Source organism: Piliocolobus tephrosceles, chromosome 4, assembly GCF_002776525.5.
Source record: "Piliocolobus tephrosceles isolate RC106 chromosome 4, ASM277652v3, whole genome shotgun sequence".
NCBI classification, from domain to species: Eukaryota; Metazoa; Chordata; class Mammalia; order Primates; family Cercopithecidae; genus Piliocolobus; species Piliocolobus tephrosceles.
The window spans coordinates 77,451,854-77,475,025 of NC_045437.1; the positions used below are offsets into that span (position 1 = coordinate 77,451,854).

Below are 23,172 nucleotides of genomic sequence, written 5' to 3' on the forward strand. Positions count from 1 at the left end.
GGATTAGTGTGGTTCCTCATAACAATTTTTTGGTCAAGAAGATAGCCATGGTCTTTAGCATACCAAAAAATTGAAAGCAGTGTAATTATTAGTAGGGAAGGGGAAAATAAATTGTCTGGTTATATATCAGAATATTATACAGCAGTTAAAATGAATGAGTTAAGTCTACATGTATCAACATGGATAAATCTCAAAAAAAATGTTATAAAAGAATACATAAATGATACCACTTATTTAAATTTTGTCACACACACCGTTTAGGGGTTCAAACAGAAGTGATGTTTTCTCATCACATGGGCAGTCAGGACAATAATAACTTCTGGGAAGTGAGAAAAGGGATAGAGATATAAGTAGGCTGGTGTTTTACATGTATTTGCAATATTTAATTTTTTAAAAAGTATACAGAAAATACACACACATGAATTTTTTACATTGTACTGCTATTGGACTTTCGCTAGCATCATAATCAGGTGAAAATGAGACCCATGCACATCTGTCTGGAAAGCCCATGCTGAACTTGAGAGCATCTGTTTTCCAGCACATCTTGCATTAGAAAGACAGAAGACGGCCATCAGATGACCAAGGCTTCCAGGGATGGCAGGGAGAAGGCTGGGTGCTTGCACTGTCAGTTTCTAGGATCTGCCCAGGTCATTTCTTTACCTAAATCTGGTACTTGCCTCTGTTTTCTTTTGCCTGTAGCTACCGTCAAGAATGTAGGGAGACTTTGCAAGGACTACTGGTGAGTAGGTAGAGTCTTTTATATGGGCCTCCTCTCAAAATAATATAACCATGAACAATTGAGGAATGTTTTTTATGGTCCCTTTTATTTAATGCTCTAAACTTGACTAAGTTCTGGGAACTGAGGAAGCTGAACGTTACGTTCTGATTGACTAAGTACATGCTAATGTGTTCGTTAACACAAAAAACAGTGCATTGGTTAGGGAAGCTAGCTGTTAACACAAAGACCCCAGAAAGTCTAATTACTCTAAAGGTGTGTAAGTTAATTTCTTCTTTTTTATTCTTTGCGTAAACAATCCATGGCCTTTCCAGATTGGGGGTGGGGTGAGACTCTCATCACATAGGCAGTTAGGAACCCCAGAGGCTCTTCAGTCTTAAACATGTGGCTTCCAACGTCATCTTGGCAACTGACATCCAGCCAATAGAAGGAGAAAGAACAGGGAGGTTGTAGGTTTATGGCTTTTATGTAAGGCAGGCCTTGCATTGGCAGATAGCTCTTCTGCCTAAATCTGATTATAAGCAGAAGAATGCATCTCGATGGTCACACCTTACTGCATGGGGGCTACCAAATGTCTGCTTGTTTTTCAAGGAGTAGGAAGAAATGTTTAGTGAATACCTAGCAGTCTGTTGCCGGAGATGGTTTTTGTTGTTTCAATTCCATTGTACATTCTTCTTAGCGTTTAAAAATTATTTGAACTTTTGAACGGTAATACCTTCACATACTTTAAAAGTTTAAAAATGTGAAAAGTTACACAGTAAAATGTTTGCTTATCATTCCTGCCCCACGTCTGCCCAGATCCCACTAAGTAATCATGGTTATTACTTTGTCATGTATACTTCCAGAAACACTTTGTTTAAAACAAATATGAATTATATATATATATGAGAAATCTCTTCCTCCCTTATTACATAGATGAAGCCGTAATATACCCAGAACTTTGTACTTGGCTGTTTTCCCTTAGTAGTATAAGATAGTTATTTTGAATTTTGTATTACTCAGTCTCAATGACAAGGTGGTGTTCCCAGCCTCAGGGAATTTCTAATCTAGTCTGGTGAAGGTATAATCTACTAGTAAGGAGAAGGAGATACGAGTAGTGGAAGCTTTTGTACTAAAATCAAGTACTTACCTGTTACTCACTCTGTAACTCAATACCAAAATTAGAGCAAATGAGTAATACCTTTATAAGTCAAATTAGATTTTTAGAAAACTGCTTCAGGAAATTAGGCATGCTAAGATAATTCTTGGCGTTTAAATCACGTAAATTAAAATTAAGGGAATAGCAAATGGTTTACGTTAGAAAATAGATCTTTGGCTACATTTTTGCATGACTTTCTGATGCACTAAGTACATTCTAGTGATCAATGTTCTCTACATTAAATGGCTTTTGTTTTGGTAAACTCATATGTTTGGAGTATTAATGGTTGTATTTCTAATTTGTTACCCTGGCCCAAATGATGAAGTAATAGAATGTTAACATATTTCCTTCCACTTAACATTTAATTTGGATTAATGAAACTAAATGTCAGTTTTAACTCTGGAACTTCTTAAAATGAACTACACTGGGAAGCCCTCTGTATTCTTTATGGTTTCCCGTGCTCCATGAGCCACCAACAGAGTGTTCACCTGCAGTGACTCTGGTTTACTCAGCCCCCAGGGATGCATTACTGCTTGGAAATGGGAAGGGAGAGTAGCATATGGTGTGTAATTGAGAGCTGTGTTTGGTTGGGACTGACCTGGTGCCCCTTTTGTCTGCTGGGTTGAATGAGAGTTTAAAGGAGAAACTGCTGCTGCTAAGAACGAAATGAACCCAAGTGCCTCTTACCCAAATGTTTGTCCCAACTGTCAGTGCATAGGGATTAACTAATATCCAGGAACTTTTAGCTGGCCTCTGCTTTGCTCTTCAACATTAGGACCTTCAGTGAGCTCTAGACCTGCACAAATGACCTGCAGCAAATAAGGCAGCTTTCATTTGGGCTGAGGAAGAGGAATATCGGAAAGAATGAGGAGAAGGAGATAAATATCTTGTCTTTCTTGGCCCTTCCTGCTTTATCTTTCTCCATCTTTATGCCTTTATTAATGAGGATTTTCCAAATATCTCTCTTCAAAAATGCCATAAGAAGATTTCATTTTTTGTGGTTTTAATATCATAAAATATCTCCCTATGTGAAATAGCTAGATATGCTGGATCAAGCATAACAAACATCCCTTTAGGACATTGCTGAATCTGTATTTAAAACATAAGGGAAAAACTCGGAACAGATGGGAAAAGGACTGGAAATGGAAGTGAATTGACTACTGCAGCTGCCCTCTGGGCTCGTGCAGATCTTGGTAATCAAAAGGATTGGGGTTCAGTTGCCTTGTGGGAGACAGGAGACAGGGCCTTGGGTCCATTAAAGTTAGGGATACTATAGTAATGTGAGACACTCAAAGGAGTATGGTCTCAGTAGAGAGGTGACAAATGTGTCTCATCCTGTTCTTACCTGAGGAAAATGTTTCTAAGAATTCTTAACCACAGGTCCTCCCTCATAGATTTTCAGTTTCAATTTATACTCTGTGTGGTCTGGCAATTTCCAAGCTGTGAAACTTACTTAAAACAGTCTGATTGTATTCACATAAATCACCACGTTAAAAAAAAAATACAAAGTAGAATAAAAAATATGAGCGTAGAAAATAAATACTATCAAAGGGGCTCAGATTGATTTAAAAAGGAACCACATAGAATTCTTTAAAACTGAATGGACTAAAGAACTCATTCATGTAACCAAAAACCATCTCTGCTACAAAAACTATTGAAATTAAAAAAAGAATGACTTAAGTAAGAATGGATCTTATACTCCAAAAAGAAAGAAAGAAAACAACAACAAAAAAGTTTATATGGGTTAAACAAGAATAGGGGAAATGACTGAAATGCAAGATAATACCTGAAGAAATTACCTAGAATGTAGCATAGAGTGGCAGTGTCAGGCCTTCAGTGTTGCTTCTCTGGATTTTTGAAACAGCTTTCTAACTGGTATTCCTGCTACTGTTCTTATGTGCATCCAAACTATTAGCCTTGGATCCCAGCTCCTGTGGTCACATTTTCAAACCTTCACCCTCCATTTTCCATTCATCTTTTATAGACAATAGCTAATCTTTTACTCAATAGCTACCCCCAGGAAATCCTCCCTGATCCTAACACTGCATTTGTTCGTTAGATGCTCCTGGCCTGTGTTCCCATTGTATCTAGATCCTAACCCAGTTATAATCTTACTACATTGTTATCATTAATGCTTTTTTAAAAGTTTTACTATTCATCACTAGAGTGTAAATTCTTTGTAGACTAGCAAGGCTCTCTTGTTAACAATTATAGCCCTAAGGTCTACCACTTTGTACGATTAGTACTTTGTAAGCACTCAGTAATTGTTCATTGAATGTAAGAATGAACAGTATATGTGAAAGGTGAAGCTAGATAGGTCTAATGATGCTTAGATCCTAGGAAAGGGCTTATGGTTCATGTTTCTGACAGGAGATTATTTAGGTAGTTTGTTTAACCATTTCATATGACCAGTGTGTTAATGTCTGAATTTAATTTACTCGTTCTGTGTCGTCTTTAAAGCCATACTTTTCAGTGAAACGAAACCAAACAAAAATACACCCCCAGCAGTTTGTATTTCAGCTCCCCACCCCCACCAGATAACCTTTTTTTAAACATTTTTTGTTTGTGGGTACACAGTAGATATATATATTAAGGGTATATGAGATATTGTGATGCCGGCATACAATGTATAATAATCACATCAGGGTAAATGGGGTATCCATCACCTCAAGCATTTGCCATTTCTTTGTGTTACAGATATTCCCATTATACTCTTTTAGTTATTTTTAAATGTACAATGAAATAGTTGACTGTAGTCACCCTGTTGCACTATCAAATACTAGATCTTATTCAACATATCTAACTGTACAAAATTATCTTAAGTTTGAATTATAGAGACGTTTTCACAGGAGCAAGCAGTAGGTACTGACACCATCACTGGCAATAGCTTTGGTCACACTCTGTGTTTCTGAGTGACAGCCACACACAGTAGATACTCACGTCACCACCTAGTTTATCTTCAAATATGAAGGACTCCAGCGACACTCACTTTTAGTCCTTGCATCTTTGGTAGTAAAGATGAATCTTTGTCATCCCCAGGACCTCGTCTTTTTGTTTGTTTGGTATATGGGATGAAAGGACTCAGGTGCCTTCTTTCAGTTATTTAAGTTGTATAGTAAGATCAACTGTAGAATACTATCAGGCATCTTGGAATAATATCTTTATCATCATCCAATTGATGCTTCTTCCAGTTTTGTTTCCTGTTGCTGTCACTCAATCTCTGTCATTAATTGCAGTAAAATAATAATTCTCTATTGTGTCCTAACATACTGTTTTGTTACAATTATTTGGAAGGTCTTGTTACTACTGCACATTAAACAGCAATTCTAAGGTATGTGAATTGTTTAATTTTAAAAAGTGTAGTCATTCTTGCTTATTTCCATTCTGATCTTCATATAGGAGTTAAAGATGGAGTTATAGCTAACTGCAGTGATGAGAAATTCGTGGTGAACAGTGCCACATACCCTTTCACTCTCTCCCTGCCCATTTAGACCTCCATAATTATTAATCGTTATAGTGTGCTTTCTCATTGCAACCTACTGTCCAGTCTCAGCACAGTGAGTACTTCAGATCATTACTGCTTGTCAGGTTTAGCCCTCAAGATGCCAGGACTAGCTTTCCTTATATAATTCCCACTTGTTCACTTTGCACAAAATACCTGTTTACGTATCTGTGCCCTAAGGTTTGTCCATACGTAGTTATTTCTGAGCTCATATTTTGGGTGCTATTTATCCCTCTTCCGTGCTGTTCTTTTTGGTGTCTACTAAACAAAACTTGTAACAATGTGGTAACAGTAAACATTTATGAGTGGTTCTCTTGATGTAGCAGGTACTGCGTTAAGTACCTGACATGTATTATTTCATTGAATTCTTATACTAACACCAAGAGTTAGGGCCCATTGCTCTTCTCATTTTATAGGTGGAGAAACTAGGGCAAGGCTAAATAATTGGTAAATGGCAGAGCCTGGGTTTGAATCAAGGCCACCTGACTTCTGAGCCCAAATTGTTAACCTCTGAGGTAGCCCTTAAAGAAGGTTGGGTTAAAACCAAACTGACTGATAGTGAACATACTGCTTTTGCCTATGTTGGCACTGGCTAGAATAAAAACCTTTTCCTTTATGTTTTCCCAGATTCCGAACCAACTTGGCCTAACCTTTCAAGTCTCTAAGAAATTTATAGTTTTATATCTATTAAAAAAGTCTTCTGGTAGACTTCATAAATATGACTTAGGTTTTTATTAAACTCTGTTGCTCGTATCTTTCTATATCTCAGAAAACCTTTAATTTTTGAGACAGTAGCTATTTGTGTAGGCTGTCTTATACGTTCACAGATGGCATTATTTTATCAGTCCTCAAACCATCTGTAGCATCAACTTAGTCTATTCCAATTGGTGTCATCTTTCATTTATGCAGGAGTGAGTTATTAAAGTAAAATTTTATATTTATATAACATTTTGGGTAAATGTTAGAGTAAAACATTGGTTTATTTTATCATAACAATCCTTTGCAAAGAAAATTTGTTTTTTCCAGCTCATCTTGATTTACTTTATATGTAGTCTTCAGAATGAAATTGAATCAAATAACTGTTTATTGAGCACAAATTGTTATCTTGAAAGGTAGGGATGAGAAATGACCCGTGTTCACTGAATTTATAGTCTTGTAGGAAAGACAGTGAAGTAGTAAATTCCCATTGAAGAAGAAATACAATTATGATTACCATTAGGAGAAGAGAAAAGATAGTAGTATGGGAAATGATAGTAAAGGGATTAAGTCTGGTCTGGTGAATCTAGAAAGGCCTTTCAGGGGAACAGTGGGTAGGAGTTCACCGGACGAAGTGTAGCTGATGGGTGGTAGGGAAGAGGAAAATAACATTGTAGGCAAAACAAGCAGCAAATGAGAAACCCTTCATGGCAGAGAGCTTGGAGTAACTAAGTCATTGAAAGATATGCAGTCTGACTGGAACTTAGAGTAGGAGGAAGAGAGTGACATGTGATCTCAGGGGAGACCTGAGAGCTAAACAGGTATCAGTTATTTTTTAGGACAATTAAAGATTCTGGATTTGAACCTAAGATTAATGGCAAGTCACGGATGAGTTTAAAGCGGAGGTGTGGCATGAACAGATTTGGGCTTTAGGAAAACCACTTGGGCTGCAGTGTGGAGAGTGAGTTGGAAAAAGGGACAGAAGTGGGGGGAAAGTTAGGAGGCTGTTTCAATATGATTTTCACTTAGACTATAGTAGTGGCAGTAGAGGTGGGGGGTGGTGGATAGATTACAGAGGCCACCCTGCTGAGATTGGAAGAGCCAGCCCGTGTGTGTACAAAGCTCTGTCTTGCTCTCCTGCATTGTACTATCGTACTAACAAATGGTCTTTCTGCATGTAAGAGTATGAGCCAGAGAAAAATGGAACAAAAATGAGGCCTGAAGTTAGTATAGAAGCCCTGTATTATGAAAAGGCATGATCTCACAGGTAAGTTAAGGGTAATAAAGACAAAAACACTCAACTCAATTTAAAGTCCTCAGTTTGATTGTAATCTAGCCAGGATCCTGATCTGAGATTTGCTCTTCATATTAGTGTGTATGAAGTCAACAGAATTTTGAGAGACAGACATGTTTGTTCAGTGGCCAATGCCTCCTTTCCCCTAAAACATCTTTCATCTACTTGCTTATTTATTCATTCATTCATTTACAAACACTTCAGATCCTTACTGAGGGCTTACTACTCACCAGACATGTTTACTTATCTTAGTTTTTAATACTACATATGGCCATTATTCCTAGTGTGGGCCTTTGATGTTTATAGGTACTTCATGGACCACTTCTCATTGAGGATACATTTAGTCCGTCAGGTTTCAGTTTTAAGTTGACTCATCACTTAAGGTGTAGCCATTGGTAAAATCCTGCAATCCTGATCTCCCGTGGCCCATATCCTCTGCACTTTCTATTGCTACTCCCCAGTCTTTGGTCAGGGTCAGTATGTTTAATTCCATTTCATTCAAACAGTTGGTCAGTTCAGCCATTACCACCACCACTAAGTCATCTTGTCGGTCATTGTTGAACTATTATATTAGCCAAGGTAATGCAAGCTATCAGCAAACAAGTTCTCCATTAAGTGGCTTAAATACATTAGAAGTTTATTTCTTGCTAATATAAGTTCAATTGGTAACAGATACGGGAATGGTGGATTTTCTGCTCCACTGTGGACTCAGGATGATGGAGTCACCATGGGGCTCACAAGCTTTCCTAGCTGGCAAAGGGAGTTAGGTGAATGTGAAAGCTTATTCAGGAAGTTTTTATGGGCCAGGGCTAGAGGTGGCTTACATCATTCCCACCCATGCTTCAGAACCCAGGTACATGGCCATACTTAACTACAGGGGAGACTGGGAAATGTAGTCTGTGTGTTTGCTTGGTGAGCCTGTCTTTGTCAAACCCAGCTAGTGAATGTCCTTGTACAATACCTGCTGTTTGATTCAGATATAATAAGAGGCATGGAAGGACTAGATATATTATTGTAGGACTTTTTCCTTAGTTCAGCTAAAGACAGCGGGGTTGGGGGAGGGTAGTCCTCATCACAGAGCCATGTAAAATTAGGCTCACAGACAATTCGAAGGAGGAGAAAAATGGAATTTATTCGGCAAAGAGGATTAAAAAGGGAAACAGGGACTCTCCACCAAGTCAGAACAAGAATCTTGCTAGTATGCTTCCCACCTCACAGACTGTAATCCCAGGTTCCACCCAGGAGGAGGAGGGGCCAGGCTCCTCCCTGCTGCCAAAAGCATGAACTTCTGTGTCTCCACCCCAGTGTACCCTCCTCCCAGTGCATATGCCCATTGGAGTTTTTTCAGGGCGCCCTTCCCACCTGACTGTCTCAATATGAAGGAGGAGTTTCCTTTGTGCCTAATAAGTGGCTGTGTCACAGTCCTGGACATTAGAGTGGGAAATGTCTACATTCTGAATTCCTAACATATCTGATCATTGCTATTACTCTTTTCTCACAGGGAAATAAATGCCCGGCTTGATGCTGTATCTGAAGTTCTCCATTCAGAATCTAGTGTGTTTGGTCAGATAGAAAATCATCTACGTAAATTGCCTGACATAGAGAGAGGACTCTGTAGCATTTATCACAAAAAAGTAAGTGTGACAGAAATCTGATAAAGCTGACAGTGTTCTTCAGCTTGAGAACACCGTATATTAAAAGAAAACTTCTGAGAGCTCTATTATTATTTTATTTTGTAAAATCTTACAAATATAGCATGCGAGAGTAGCTGAATCCTCAGAAATTTTAATAGCACAAATTAGAGTTATTCCAATTTAACCATTGTAAAAAATAGTTTTCTCATGTACATTAACTACAGCCACATAGAGGCCCTTCTCTTATAATACAGGATATTCTCCTGTTTCATCCTGAAAGTATAGACTGTTATCAAAATAGGAAATTTATGTAGACTAGTTATTTTAGAAAAAAGATACCTTATTTCTTTTGATCTTAGAACAACTTATTATTTCTTAAACTAAGGAAAAATCGGCTAGTATAACATCTGTAGTGGTAATTAGTATGAAAACAAGCTTGGATATTGAAGGTGAGTAAAGGATTATTTTGATTTTTATCACTTAAGCTTTATAGTTTGAGTCATAGCAAAAATGAGTCATTTTCCACTTTTAGGGAAATAATTTAGGTTATCTTCAAAATATGCCTAAAATTTAAAAAAATTATTAATATTTTTAAATGATAAAAAACACGTTAAACTCTTTATGGGGTTTTACTTTTTGCAGAAGTCATTCACATACTTTATACTTTTTGTTCCTTGTCAAAACTTTATGACATTGAGAAGTTACTATTTTTATTACTTTCTTACTAATAAGAAATTATATCTAATGCTATGTGTGTGTGTGTGTGTGTATATGTGTGTGTGTATATATATATATAAAATGCTGCAACTACTTGAATTACTTTGGCTCATATGATGCTGCTGAGAGGTTTAATAACTTGCTAGTAACAGAATCTGTATTTAGACCCAGGATTCTTGACTGTGTTTTCATTGGCTGTGTCTTTTAGACACTATCATGTTTGATGTAGTTATCTTGACTGCCATTTTTTTTTTCTGTTTGCCACTTTTCATAAGCAAATTTTATTTTTCCTCCAAACGTAACTCCTTGCCAATGTAATAATTTTACTGTGAAACAGTTTTTATATGCCTAAATTTTTATTTTTTTATATTTTATTTTTGAGACAGAGTTTTATTCTCGTCACCCAGGCTGGAGTGCAGTGGGGTGATCTCGGCTCACTGCAACCTCCACCTCCCAGGTTTAAGCGATTCTTCTGTGTCAGCCTCCTGAGTAGCTGGGATTACAGGCACCCGCCACTGTGCCCTGCTGGTTTTTGTATTTTTAGCAGAGACGGGGTTTCACCACATTGGCCAGGCTAGTCTCGAACTCCTGACCTCAGGTGATCCACCCACCTTGGCCTCCCAAAGTGCTGGGATTACAGGCATGAGCCACCGCACCCAGCCTATATGCCTAAATTTTAGTTGTGACCAAGTTTTCATTAGAGTTTCTATATTTTTCAGCCCCTTTTACCCCCACAGAATTTTACTAGAATGATAAGTACTGCTTCTAAGAATACTTGAGATGCCCAAGAGGACTTATATAACTGTTTGACATACTTCAGCTAAATTTGAAAACAATGCACAAGCCAGAATTGGAAATACTGATCCTGGGGTGAAAGAATGTATGAGTTGGTTATGGGGTCAAGGGAGCCTATTGTATCATTATTGGGTACACTGTGTTGTTGTTTTGCTGTCAATAGCAGAAGCTGTGCTGATAGTTGCAAGTTTTATGGTAGATCTTTTTGAAGTTGCATAGTGGTTGCCAAACCATTTGTTGTTTTGTATCCTTGGCTCAGAGCCTGAAAATTGGTGCATATTAACCTTCTTTAAACAACGGCTCTCCGGGCACCTTGCCTTACTTGAAAGGATTCACTGACAGATGTCAGAGATTTTTGTTTTTCATAAGAGAAAACAGAAGCAAAGCTGAAAATCTTTCAATGACTACTCAAATGCACTAAGTCAAAGTGTCCGTGGCATCAAGATGGCAGCATCAGTTCATGGGGCTGTAATTTCTTTTCCACCTTCCTGCCTTTTTGTAAACTTTACTTTGATGTTTGTATTGCACAGGGTTTGTGTATTTATAAAAGTTTCAAAACTCTAGTAAAGTCAGAATCTAATTCATTTAAAAAGTGGCCAGTATGCAGTGCAAGAATGGCTTATTTTGGAATTTTAAAATATATTTTACTAAAGGAACTTAAAACTCACTTGGAAGCCATTCCTTGTTGCTGTTTTAGTGTTTGTTTGCACAAGAATGTGCCTAAAGATTAGTTTGAAGGGTGAAGAGTAGAAATGATCTGGTAACAAACCAACTTCAGGAAAGCTGAATGTTTTAAACTAATGTTTTATAGATTAGCTGGCTGGCCCTACGAACACACCATCAAACATATGTCTATTCTTTATTATTAGATTACTCTACATAAGCTTCTATGTACACCACATAGTGAGTGATGTCCTGGGTACAGATTGTGCCAATTATGTGAAATTCATAAAACGAGAAGGAACACTGGATATTGTGGGAAGTGGTCAACACAGGCTGTACGGTTTTGTGGAAAGTGTCCTGGAATACGTACCAATAGGTGTTTTTATGTCGATAATGATAGAGGATCTCAAGTGAGCTGATTCTGGCATAAAATAAACATTTCTTCTTCTTTTTCTTTTTTTTTTTTTGAAACAAGATCTCACTGTAAGTAACCCAGGCTGGAATGCGGTGGTGTGACCACAGCTCACTACAGCTTCAGCCTCCAGCCTTCTGAGTAGCTGGGACAACAGGCATGTGCCGCCATGCCCAGCTAATTTTTTTTGTGTGTGTGTGTTTTTTGTAGAGACAAGATCTTGCCGTGTTACCCAGGCTGGTCTCCAACTCCTAGATTCAAGGATCCTCCCACCTCAGCCTCCCAGTGTGCTGGGATTACAGGCGTGAGCCACTGCTCCTAGCCTAAAATAAACATTTCTTTTGATGACAAAACATTAAATTCAAATCTTGTAAATAGTGCTAGTCACAGGAACCCATACTAACTTTGCTCAAGAACTGTTTTGTAAGAAAGTGTTAAGTAACTGCCGAGGTTGGTGAATACATTTAAAGGATAATCGCACTTAGCAAATGTTGAGGAGAGTGTTTTCAGAATTTTCTAGGTGAGAATTGTTTTTTAGCCAGGCAGGAATAAGCCCAAAGCCCTATTTTCAGTGTTGCACTTAAGCTGGGGTCCTTTCCATCCTGTGTCCAGTGAGGCCCTGCCTCTGTACTTGTGGGTCTGTGCTTAAGCTCTCCCAGTGAGACAGCTGCTGCCAGAAGTAGGGCTGAATTCCTGGAGAATGACTCCAGGAGCAGCCACTTACCCATCCTCAGCTTTCTTGCAGCTTCTTTTGAGTTCTTTTGCTTAAGAAACTTGAGAACAACCTGCTGCCTCTGGCTTTCAAGGTGATTGTAAAACACTACTGGTTTTCACCTTGCTTCTGTTGCTGACTTAACTTTACATTGTGTCTCAGCTTGGAAAATTAATCCTTTTCTTGGGATTACAATAATTACAAGAGGTTAATATTCAAAATTATATTGAAAATGTTTATGTTTAGTTCTTTACTTTTGTTAAAAGGTATCATTAATTGACTAGTGGCCAAAAAGCTTCTAGGTTTCACATTTATGTAAACAGTCCAGCTTCCTGTATGGGGTGGGGAGGAGGTCTTTCTGGAGAAAAGTTGCCTCATGATACACTTAGAAGTCAACATTTGCTCAGTTGGACCTTACTTCTTATTTTTTTTTGCATAATTTACTTCACCCTTTGTAGTCAATAGTTACGTTTTTGAATATGTTCTTAGCCTTTATCTATTTCATATATACTACTTATTATGTGCCTTATTACTTTAGCCTTAAATTATTTTCTCAAGACAGTTCTTTTTAGCCAACATTGTGTCAGTTTTATTTTCCTGAGCTGTCTTCTAGAGCCTTCTGACTTGATTCGGTATGGACTGGTTGTCCTCATATCTGTTGTATAGTACTATCTTAAATTCCCTTTACTTCCCTTGAGTTGAATCTTTTATTTTCTATATTCCATGTCTTCCTCTTGGTTTATTTCTTCATTTTGGTGGAGTACATCCTCTAGAATCTTCCTGAGAAAGAATGTTGGAAGTAAATCTTTTGAAACATTCATGTCTGAAAGTGTTTTTTTAAAAAAAATTGTCATTGTTACTACCTTCACATTTGATTGGTAGCTTGAATGGGTATAAAATTCTAGGTTTTAGATGACTTTACTATCTTTACTACCGCTTCTGTTGAATTTTTCATTTCTACTATTATACTTTAATTTCCAAGAATTTTTGTTTTCTTGTTCTCCAAACATTTTTTCTTTTTAAAAGTAGCATCTTGTTTCATGGTTGTAGTATCTTCTATTTCATGGAAGATATTATTAATATTTTTAGAAGTTTTCTCGCAGGGCGGAATCCAAATTGGTATGCAAGTCTTTTTGGATTCTTGATGTAAATTGTGTCTCAGTTTTCCTTGAGGACAGTTTAAAATTCAGGTACCTTGAGTCTTTTAAGTCAGTTACTATTTATCCGTTTACTTTATAGCTTCTAACATATTGTTGCTGTTGTCTTCTTTTCTAGTGTGGTTTTTTCCTTTTTTTTTTTTTTGAGACGGAGTCTTGCTCTGTTGCCCAGGCAGGAGTGCAGTGGTGCGATCTCGGCTCACTGCAACCTCCGCCTCCTGGGTTCAAGCGATTCTTCTGCCTCAGCCACCTGAGTCACTGGGACCACAGGCGAGCACCACCACACCTGGCTAATTTTTGTATTTTTAGTAGAGATGGGGTTTCACCATGTTGGTCGGTCTGGTCTCGAGCTCCAGACCTTGTAATCCACCCACTTCAGCCTCCCAAAGTGCTGGGATTACAGGCGTGAGCCACTGTGCCTGGCTGGTTTTATGCCTTTTTAAACAATCTCTTAACTGTCGTTTGAAGATGGAAATTAGATGCACATGTGTTTAACCCACTCTGTTTACCGGAAGCTACGATGTAAAAATTATTCATGTTCATGTTAAAAAAACTACAGTAGTATGCAAGGGTATACAATAAAGGGTAAAAAGTCTCCCTGTGCCACCCCTCCATACCTACTACCCAGAGGGTAACCAGAGTAAGTCACATGTGTTACCTTCTAAAATTTTTATTGATATTTAGATTTTTCTATTTATGTAGAATAATGTATATCATTTAAAGAATCACAAAGAAAGTGTTACCATGTAAATACATACAAATATTTACATATATGGGCTATGTGGTATATGATATAAACATATATATTCAATGTATGTTGAAATTATGGAGTTCTATACTGATACAAACATCTTAAATTTTTTTAGCTGTTTCATAGTATTACATTGCATGAATTTTTCCTAATAAGATCCCAGTTGATGGATATTTATTTCTTATTTATCTTTTTAAATTATAAGCAGTGCTACTATGAATATTCAAACACATGTTTTTCACTATTTGTTAGTCTATTTTAGATAAATTATTTAAAGTGATGCTTATTCAAAGGGTTATATGTACTTTTTTGTTATGAAGACATGCCAAGTTGTTTTTCAAAAAGGTTAGTCCTCTGCTAATAGTATATAAAAGTGTCTTTTTCTTTTTTTTTAAATCCTGTTACATGGTTATTGTGAAACTTTTAAATATTTGACATTCTGATAAGTGAAAAATGCTATCCTGTATTTCTAATTTGCTTGTCTTTAGTTGTATATGAAGATAATCATGCACATACTGACTGTTCTCTTTCTATGAGCTGCATATTCAGTTTGTTTAGCCATTGTTCTTTTTATTATTCATCTTTTTCATGTCAATTTGTAAGAGCCTATTATGTTTGGGAGAATTTTGCCTTGTGTCTGTTATGTCTTACAGATATTATCCTTCACATTTTTTAGCTTGTTTAACCTATTTTTGCTATTTGGTTTATGTTATTTTAAAATGAAAAAATATTAAACAAGTATTGGCTTTGTTTTCCTTGGCTAACATTATTTCCTTTATGCCTTTAAAATATTACATAGTATTTAACCTCATTTAGAAAATATCAGTGATATTTTATTTCAACTAACTAGTTAATAGAAAATTTAAACTTTCCTCAATTCTGATTCTAACTTTTAAAAGATCACTAAACTTCATTTTCATGTATCTTATGCTATTTTGTAAAAAAATTTCTATTTTCAGTGTTCTACCCAAGAGTTCTTCTTGATTGTCAAAACCTTATATCACCTAAAGTCAGAATTTCAAGCAATAATACCTGCTGTTAATTCCCACGTTCAGTCAGACTTGCTCCGCACCGTTATTTTAGAAATTCCTGAACTCCTCAGTCCAGTGGAGCATTACTTAAAGATACTCAATGAACAAGCTGCCAAGTAAGTACCAGACCCTGAATTCTTCTTTTTCAGCAGTCAGTATACTTCAGTGCATTTGCTATTTGATTTGTGGATTCTTAATCTTTACTAGAATGATAATAGAAGTTGAATGAGTACATACATAATTAGAAATGTGTTTGGACCCTAAAAGTGTTACATTACAGTTGGAATACTTGCTATCTAAAATTTGGGCAGTTTACCATCTAGGACAGATATAATACTCCCCCAGGTATCAGATGATGGAAAGGTAAAACACAGGCAAGGCCAAGCAGTAGTAGATTATTAACCCCAAAATGAATGTCAGATATCTTGTACTCATTTCCTATATTTCCAGAGATGTCCTTATATTTAGAATCTGTAAAAGCAAAGTTATCCTTTAAAAGGTAGTTCTTTTATAATGTATTGCACAAAACGTTCTATATAAATGGAATAGGATTTGACATTTACATTTGTCTTTGTTTTCTGCATAGGCAAACAACAAATAATGTATCTCTCGGTTTAACCATGGGAATCATGAACTTAAAAAGTGAAAATGATATTAGGGTAATTTTGACCATCCTCAGAGAAGTTAAAAAACAAACCCATAAGTGCTTAGTGACAATTGGAACCTCATTTCCCTGACTTCCTGTGCTTTCCTCTTTCATCACACTATGAAAAATAAGCGATAACTGCTCTAATCAATAAACTTCAAATATGTATTTGCATTTTTTGATTTTTTAGAGTTGGGGATAAAACTGAATTATTTAAAGACCTTTCTGACTTCCCTTTAATAAAAAAGAGGAAGGATGAAATTCAAGGTGTTAGTGACAAGATCCGAATGCATTTGCAAGAAATACGAAAAATACTAAAAAATCCTTCTGCACAATATGTGACAGTATCAGGACAGGAGGTAATGTCAAACCTACTTTGATTTTCTATTAGTTTTCCTCTAGTAGAAAAGCTATTTTAAAATGTAAATAAAAATCTGAGGATAGGATATGTATTATCTCTTCAGATTTTCTGTTTTGTTCCTTGGAAATATGTTGTAAGAACTTGTTTTGATAAGAATTATTTTAATGATGGTGTTTTATTAGTGTCTTGTGAAAGTAATGCAACTTAATGTTATATGTGTATTAGCGTTATCTGTTGAAATTATATTATAGAAAATCTCGATTATTATGAATAGCAACTTATAGAATTCATTTGTTCTAAATCCAGGAAAGACAAGTTAGTCTTTGATCCCTGCCTTACAGATGATGAAATAATACAAAGTTGGCCACCTGTGTTGATTGGCTCATGTAGTGATTAAACGGCGGGGCTTCCTCCTAAAGTTAAGAGTATAGCTGCTAAAAAAACAAATCTAGAGTGAAAAACTACACTTAGTGAGTCTTCCATAAAATTATGGTACTGTTTAGAATATGTTTCTTGGGGTGTGTACTTCTGTTTAAAGTTTGATAGTAGTGTCTGAATGAGAACCAGAAAAGGAAGAAGTATGCCTTTTAAATATGGTTGTACTTTTCAGTCCTATTCTGAGTCTTGAGGCATGCTACTCCTATATCTTATTTTAATAAAATATGAAGATTCAAACAGAGGGAGTTTGAGAAATTCTGTTTTATTAAAATACCAAATTAGGAAACTTATGGATAACTTCTATAGAGTGAGCATTTTATTCAGGATTTTTAAAAAATAGATATTTTTCTGGTGGGGAAGAACTTAATTTCAAATCAAAATTTTTAACATTTACATTGCTTTGTGTGTTTTGGCAAAAGATTGTTGATTGTATAGTTATTTGAAATAAGAAGCTCTACATTAATAGAGAATATTCATTAAAATGTTTGTCTTGTGTTATTTCATAGATTTACCCATTAAGTCAACCTATCTTCTGAACTACAGTTATTAAGATATTATACTCAGCAGACATTCACAATGCCACATGGAGCTCTATATAATAGAAAAATGATTTGACAATATTTATACTTAAGTTTATTGTCTGAACAGACAAATACCAAATATTTAATTGTAATTCTTGTTTTCACTATGCAATCATGACCTTGCAAAGGGAAAATTGGCCTAAAGGCCACCATTCTGGCTATTGGTTTAAAATCAGATGATGAACATTGCTTTAGTTATTTTAATAAAAGATATGTAGTAGAAAAGTGGCTGCCTGGTGTTACAGTGAAGAAAGCTAAGTGTAAGTGCCAGTTCTACCATTTACATGCTATATGACCATGGAAGAGTTACCTCTGTTATAAGGCTATTATGGAAACCAATTAAGTTAAAATACATGAAAGTGCTTTTTAATCATAAAGTGCTATGCTTATACTACTCATATAATAACAGTAATAGTAATAGAGTTACCATTTATGAAGTACTTGTTAAAGTCTAGAACAGTGATAAGTGCCTACATATATTATTTAATTCTTGTAACAACGCCAAAAAGGGTCGGTCATTCTAGTTTTGTTGAAAAGAAAACAGGTTTGGAGTAGTTAGATAAGTTACCCAAGGTCAGAAGCACAAATCCAGCCCAATTCTGCCAGACTCTTGTCTTTCTATTATGTTAATATCAGTATTTCATTCCATTTATTAATTCCAAATATTAACACAAAGGATTCTCAACACTATGGATTTTATCTGACAAAATCTGGACATTTTAGAGCTCATAGTATTCAAAATAAAATTTAAGTCTTGGAAAGACGGTCCTGGATTCATTTGGTAGTTTTTGAGTAAAAATGAAAGAAAATTATCAGGAATTCATAAGAGATAGTAGACTGGTTATTCATTATGAGTGTGGCATTGAGGTTTAAGAAAAAGTACAGCATGGAGATCAACTAATTGTATTAAAAAATATTAGAAAAGAAGATCAGTTATGTTTTGTCTTTACTAGGTTAAGTTGATGAATTTGAGGAACAAAGTTTCTTCGTTATTAATAGTAGGATGGATTATTGTTGGTTTTTAATAAATCTTCTCTAGGATTTTAGTAGAACGTTAACACAAAATTACTTTCATAAAACCTTTTGAAAATTAATGATTTCATTCATTGGAACACCAAAGGAATTCTAAATATTCAAACTTGTTTTCATCAAATTCTGTTTTAAAAAAGACTATAGTGGCTCACACCTATAATCCCAACACTTTGGGAGGCCAAGGCAGGAGGATTGCTTGAGCTCTGGAATTCGAGACCTGCTTGGGCAACATAGTGAGACACCATCTCTAAATATAAAAATAAAATTAGCCAGGCATAGTGAAATGTGTGTATAGTCCCTGCTACTCGGGAGACTAAGGTAGAGAATCGCTTGAGCCTGACAGGCTGAAGTTGCTGTGACCCGTGATCATGCCACTATACTCCACCCTGGGCAACAGAGTGAAACCCTGTCAAAAAAAAAAAAAAAGACTAATGGTATTCTCAAATTATTTAAAGGTACTTAAAAGGCTAGGAAAAGACTCCATCAAATATGATTATCTCTGAGAAGTGAGGGAGGCAGGGTGGAAAACCCTTATTTTACATTTATTGGTGCTTCTTTATACCTTTCTGTTCTGACATTTTATTTCTATACATACAGCTTTTGTAATAACCTTAAAAGACCCGTTATAGCAGCCCAGTGTGATCCATGTGATGGTATGTGGATCTTGTTATTTTTACCAAAATTAGATAAATGTGCTGGTCTGTTAATCCAGTGTTATTTTGACAACATTCATTTTTCACCTCTGTTCCCAGCTTTTATATACTCATTAGAATACTAAAACCTTATTGTATGATGCCTTATTGTCTCTGACTATGTAAGTATTGGCTTAGAAGAAATTAATGAAAGCAGAAACTTTATATTTTTATATAATAATGTACATTATTATGTATTATGTAATGTATGTATGTATGTATCTATGAAAGTATGTATGTAATGAAAGCAGAAGTTTACATAGTTTACTGCTTCTGTTACAGTCTCTATCATATTTTATGAATATAGACCAATTATCTCTTAACCTTGAATCAAATATGGAATGGAAATGGGGAAATATTTACATTGGGGGCAGTACTGATAAGTATTATTATTACTAAGGGAAAAAGAAAAATATTGGAAAAAATATTTAGAAAGAGTTTTATTAATTGACAGCATGCAGCATATCCAAATATCTGTTTACTATGTTTAAAATGTGGAAAATAATCTGTTAAATCTGAGTACTTTTTACTTAGATTTAAAATATAGTAAAAAATGCTTAAATTATTAAGAGAATGAAAAGTGGGGAGTGGAGGAATGGATTAAGTGTGGTGCTGGAGAAAACAGCAGTTTCTGGAGTGAGTAAGAATTTCGGCAAACCTAGTGATGTTGCCAGCCCAGTGATACCACAGGCTATATAGATTGAGTAACAGTATCTGACATTTAACTAAGACAGAATTGGGTCCCAGGAGAAGAATATGAGAGATTGCTATAATGAATCAAGGCAGACTACTCACATCAACACCTAAGAAACAAAGTCAGGAACTGTAAAGCAGGAAAAGTTGCTATGAGAGCTTTCTAAGATTACTGGAATGTATGCTATTTTTCTATGTTAGTTTTCTTTTCTTTAGTAATAAAATTCTTAAACCAAAGGCCTATCTGTTCATTCTTAGAATGTTAAAAAAAAAAAAGAATAGCTAGAGAAAAAATTTTGTATCTCATCATCGCTGTAGAAGAGAAGAAAAGCTAGCAGATGACCAATCTGAGGAGGAACCCAGGCTGAAATTCTGAGGACTGCTGAGTGAGGAAAAGGGACACTCAGGATCAGTCCAAGGACCAGCCCCTGTCTGAGGACGTTAACTTGTGCCTTCCTGACTCCTGCTGTTTTCCCACCTGCATTGGCACTGTATTGGCTCTGTATTTGGTGGCCCACTGTAGCGATTGTGGTCCTAGAGTAGAACTTTTGATACTTACAGATTGAATAGTTGTGGTCCAAACTGTTCCCAAGGTGCTCCTTGTTCAAAATGTCCGTTGTCCCTTAGGCAGTAACTCCTGTGGAGCTCTGTTAGTCATTATGCATCTGGATGTGTCCTTCCCAAATATCAGTGATCCAATCAGTCTGTTCCTGAATTTTGCTGTTTGCCTTTAGCAGAGTGCTTTCCAGAATTATTTTATAAAAAGGCCAACATCTCTTTTGGTAGAACACTTTAAAATAGCAGAATTATTTAGCACGGTTTAAAAGTGGTTTTATGTTTCCCATTAATGATTTTTTTTGTGGTTTTTCAAAAGTTACTTTTTGTAGCCAAAGGAGGCTTTTTAGACTCTTGACTCTTAACTATTTAAGTGGGTGTAGCAGATTTGAAACTGTATTAATTCTCTGTACATGAGGGCATCACTAGTTCAAAACATTTTTCTAAGGGAAATTAGTCACTAATTCTTAATATAATTAATGTAAAAATAAAAACTACAGTATTTCTATTAATGGGAAAAATAAACTCAAGAACCATGTTGATACTGTTATTAATATGAACATTATAAATACCTGAAGTTATGTGCATATAATAAAACTGATAAATGTGAAAAAGTTCTCATAGCTCCCTCAAAATTACAACCACACAGCTTCTGGGGTTCCATTACACTCAAAATGGGTTTTTAGAAATTTATTTAAATGAATCATTGAATTGTTTTTTTTGTTTTTGTTTTTTTATTGAGACAGAGTCTTGCTCTGTCGCCCAGGCTGGAGCACTGTGGTGCGATCTCAGCTCACTGCAACCTCCACCTCCTGGGCTCAAGTGATTCTCCTGCCTCAGCTTCCTGAGTAGCTGGGATTACAAGTGCCTGCCACCAGGCCTGGCTAATTTTTGTATTATTATTAGTAGAGATGGGGTTTCACCATATTGGCCAGGCTGGTCTTGAACTCCTGACCTCACGTAATCCGTCCACCTCAGCCTCCCAAAGTGCTGGGATTATAGGTGTGAGCCATCGCATCCAGCCTGAATTTGATTGTAATAATACAGGAATGCAAGCACACTGAGAAGAAGTAATATATAACTAAGGCTAAAAATGAATGGTTTGATAGAACTTCACTTGCTTCCTGGCTGATGAGAACTTTATTTACAGAGCACAGGTGGATCTATAAAGATATTATGAATGTAAATTAAAATGATAATGAGATATTATGTCACCCCAGTCAAAATGACTTTTATCCAAAAGACAGGCAATAACAAATGTTGATGAGGATGTGGAGAAAAGGAAACTCTCGTACACTGTTGGTGGGAATGTAAATTATAGTACCACCATCACTATGGAGAACAGTTTGGAGGTCCCTCAAAAAAAAAAAAAAAAAACTACCATATGATCCAGCAATCCCACTGCTAGGTATATACCCAAAAGAAAGGAAATTAGTATATTAAAGAGATATCTGCACTGCCGTGTTTATTGCAGCACTATTCACAATAGCTAAGATTTGGAAACAAACTAAGTGTCCATCAACAGACGAATGGGTAAAGAAACTGTAGTATGTATTCACAATGGAGTACTATTGAGCCATAAAAAAGAATGAGATCCTGTCATTTGCAACAACATGGGTGGATTATGGAGGTCATTAGGTTAAGGGAAATATGCCGGGTACAAAAAGACAAACTTGGCATGTTGTCACTTAACTTGTGGGACCTAAACATTAAAACAGTTGAACTCATGGAGATATAGAATAGAATGATGGTTACCAAAAACTGGTAGTGGTAGTGGGAGTGGGGAGGATGAGGGGATGGTTAATGGATAAAAAAGAAACAGGAAGAATGAATAAAACCTAATATTGGTAACAACACGGTAATTATAATCAATAATTTAATTGTACATTTAAAAATAACTAAAAGAGTATAATTAGATTATTTGTAGCACAAAAGATAAATGCTTGAGGTGATGGATACCCCATTTACCCTGATGTGATTATTATGCATTGCATGCCTGTATCAAACTATCCCATGTAACCAATGAATATATACAACTACCATGTACCCACCAAAATAAGAAAAAGATACTATGGTTCATATAAGTGAAAACTTAAAGAAAACTCTCATATGGAAAGAAATACTTTCTTCTCTTTATAGTTAGGGAAGTCAGTGCTTTCCTGTGAAGATACTTCTAGAGGATTTCGGTTCCTTGGGTAAAAACTATCTAAAAATCTTCTCTGTTCAGAATAGGGGAGGATCATATCTCAGACCAGTGTAACATCTACTAATTGAATATTTTAAAATCTTATATGCTTAGAAATTCAATCTTTTATGAGTAATAGAATTCTTAAGATAAGTCAGTATTAATAAATGAAAGAGATGGTTAATGAAAAAGCCATCATTCAGAGTATATGTATAACAATATTAGAAACATGAAAGCCCAAGTATTACAAATGTTTTACACAACACAAATTGTACTTTGTCCCAAGTATTGAATCCTTAATTAATAATATTTGTCTGTATTGACATATATACAGTCTGAAAAACAATACTGGACTTATTTTGAGTGTTTAACAATATATAATAATTTGTTATACCACAATTTGGGGAAAGCTTTAAAATATATAATGATTACTCATCTAAATATCTGTTCATTTGTATTTGTTTCAGTTTATGATCGAAATAAAGAACTCTGCTGTATCTTGTATACCAACTGATTGGGTAAAGGTTGGAAGGTAGGTTTAAAATACATTTTTTTCTTACAATGAATTATAATTACATCTGTATATCTATGTGCTACTGGGGTCATAGTAGCCACGTTCTTGAAATTAAAAGCAGTTCTTTTTATTTTTATTTTTTCTTATGGAACTTTTTTTTTTTTTTTTTTTTTTTGCGTGGGGAGATATAGTCTTGCTCTGTTGCCCAGGCTGTAGTGTAGTGGTATAATCTCAGCT

The 23,172-nt window shown here is 35.7% G+C and overlaps 1 protein-coding gene across 2 annotated transcripts in view; it reads left to right on the forward strand.

Annotated features, from left to right (window-relative positions):
- Positions 1-23,172, forward strand: part of MSH3 (mutS homolog 3) — a 230,807-nt gene that overhangs the window by 105,611 nt on the left and 102,024 nt on the right. For both annotated transcript variants that reach the window (XM_023214955.2, XM_023214956.2), the window contains exons 13-16: positions 8,868-9,000; positions 15,167-15,354; positions 16,075-16,243; positions 22,889-22,953. In XM_023214955.2, coding sequence (XP_023070723.2) covers positions 8,868-9,000; positions 15,167-15,354; positions 16,075-16,243; positions 22,889-22,953 — 555 coding nt within the window. The remainder of the gene's footprint in view (positions 1-8,867; positions 9,001-15,166; positions 15,355-16,074; positions 16,244-22,888; positions 22,954-23,172) is intronic.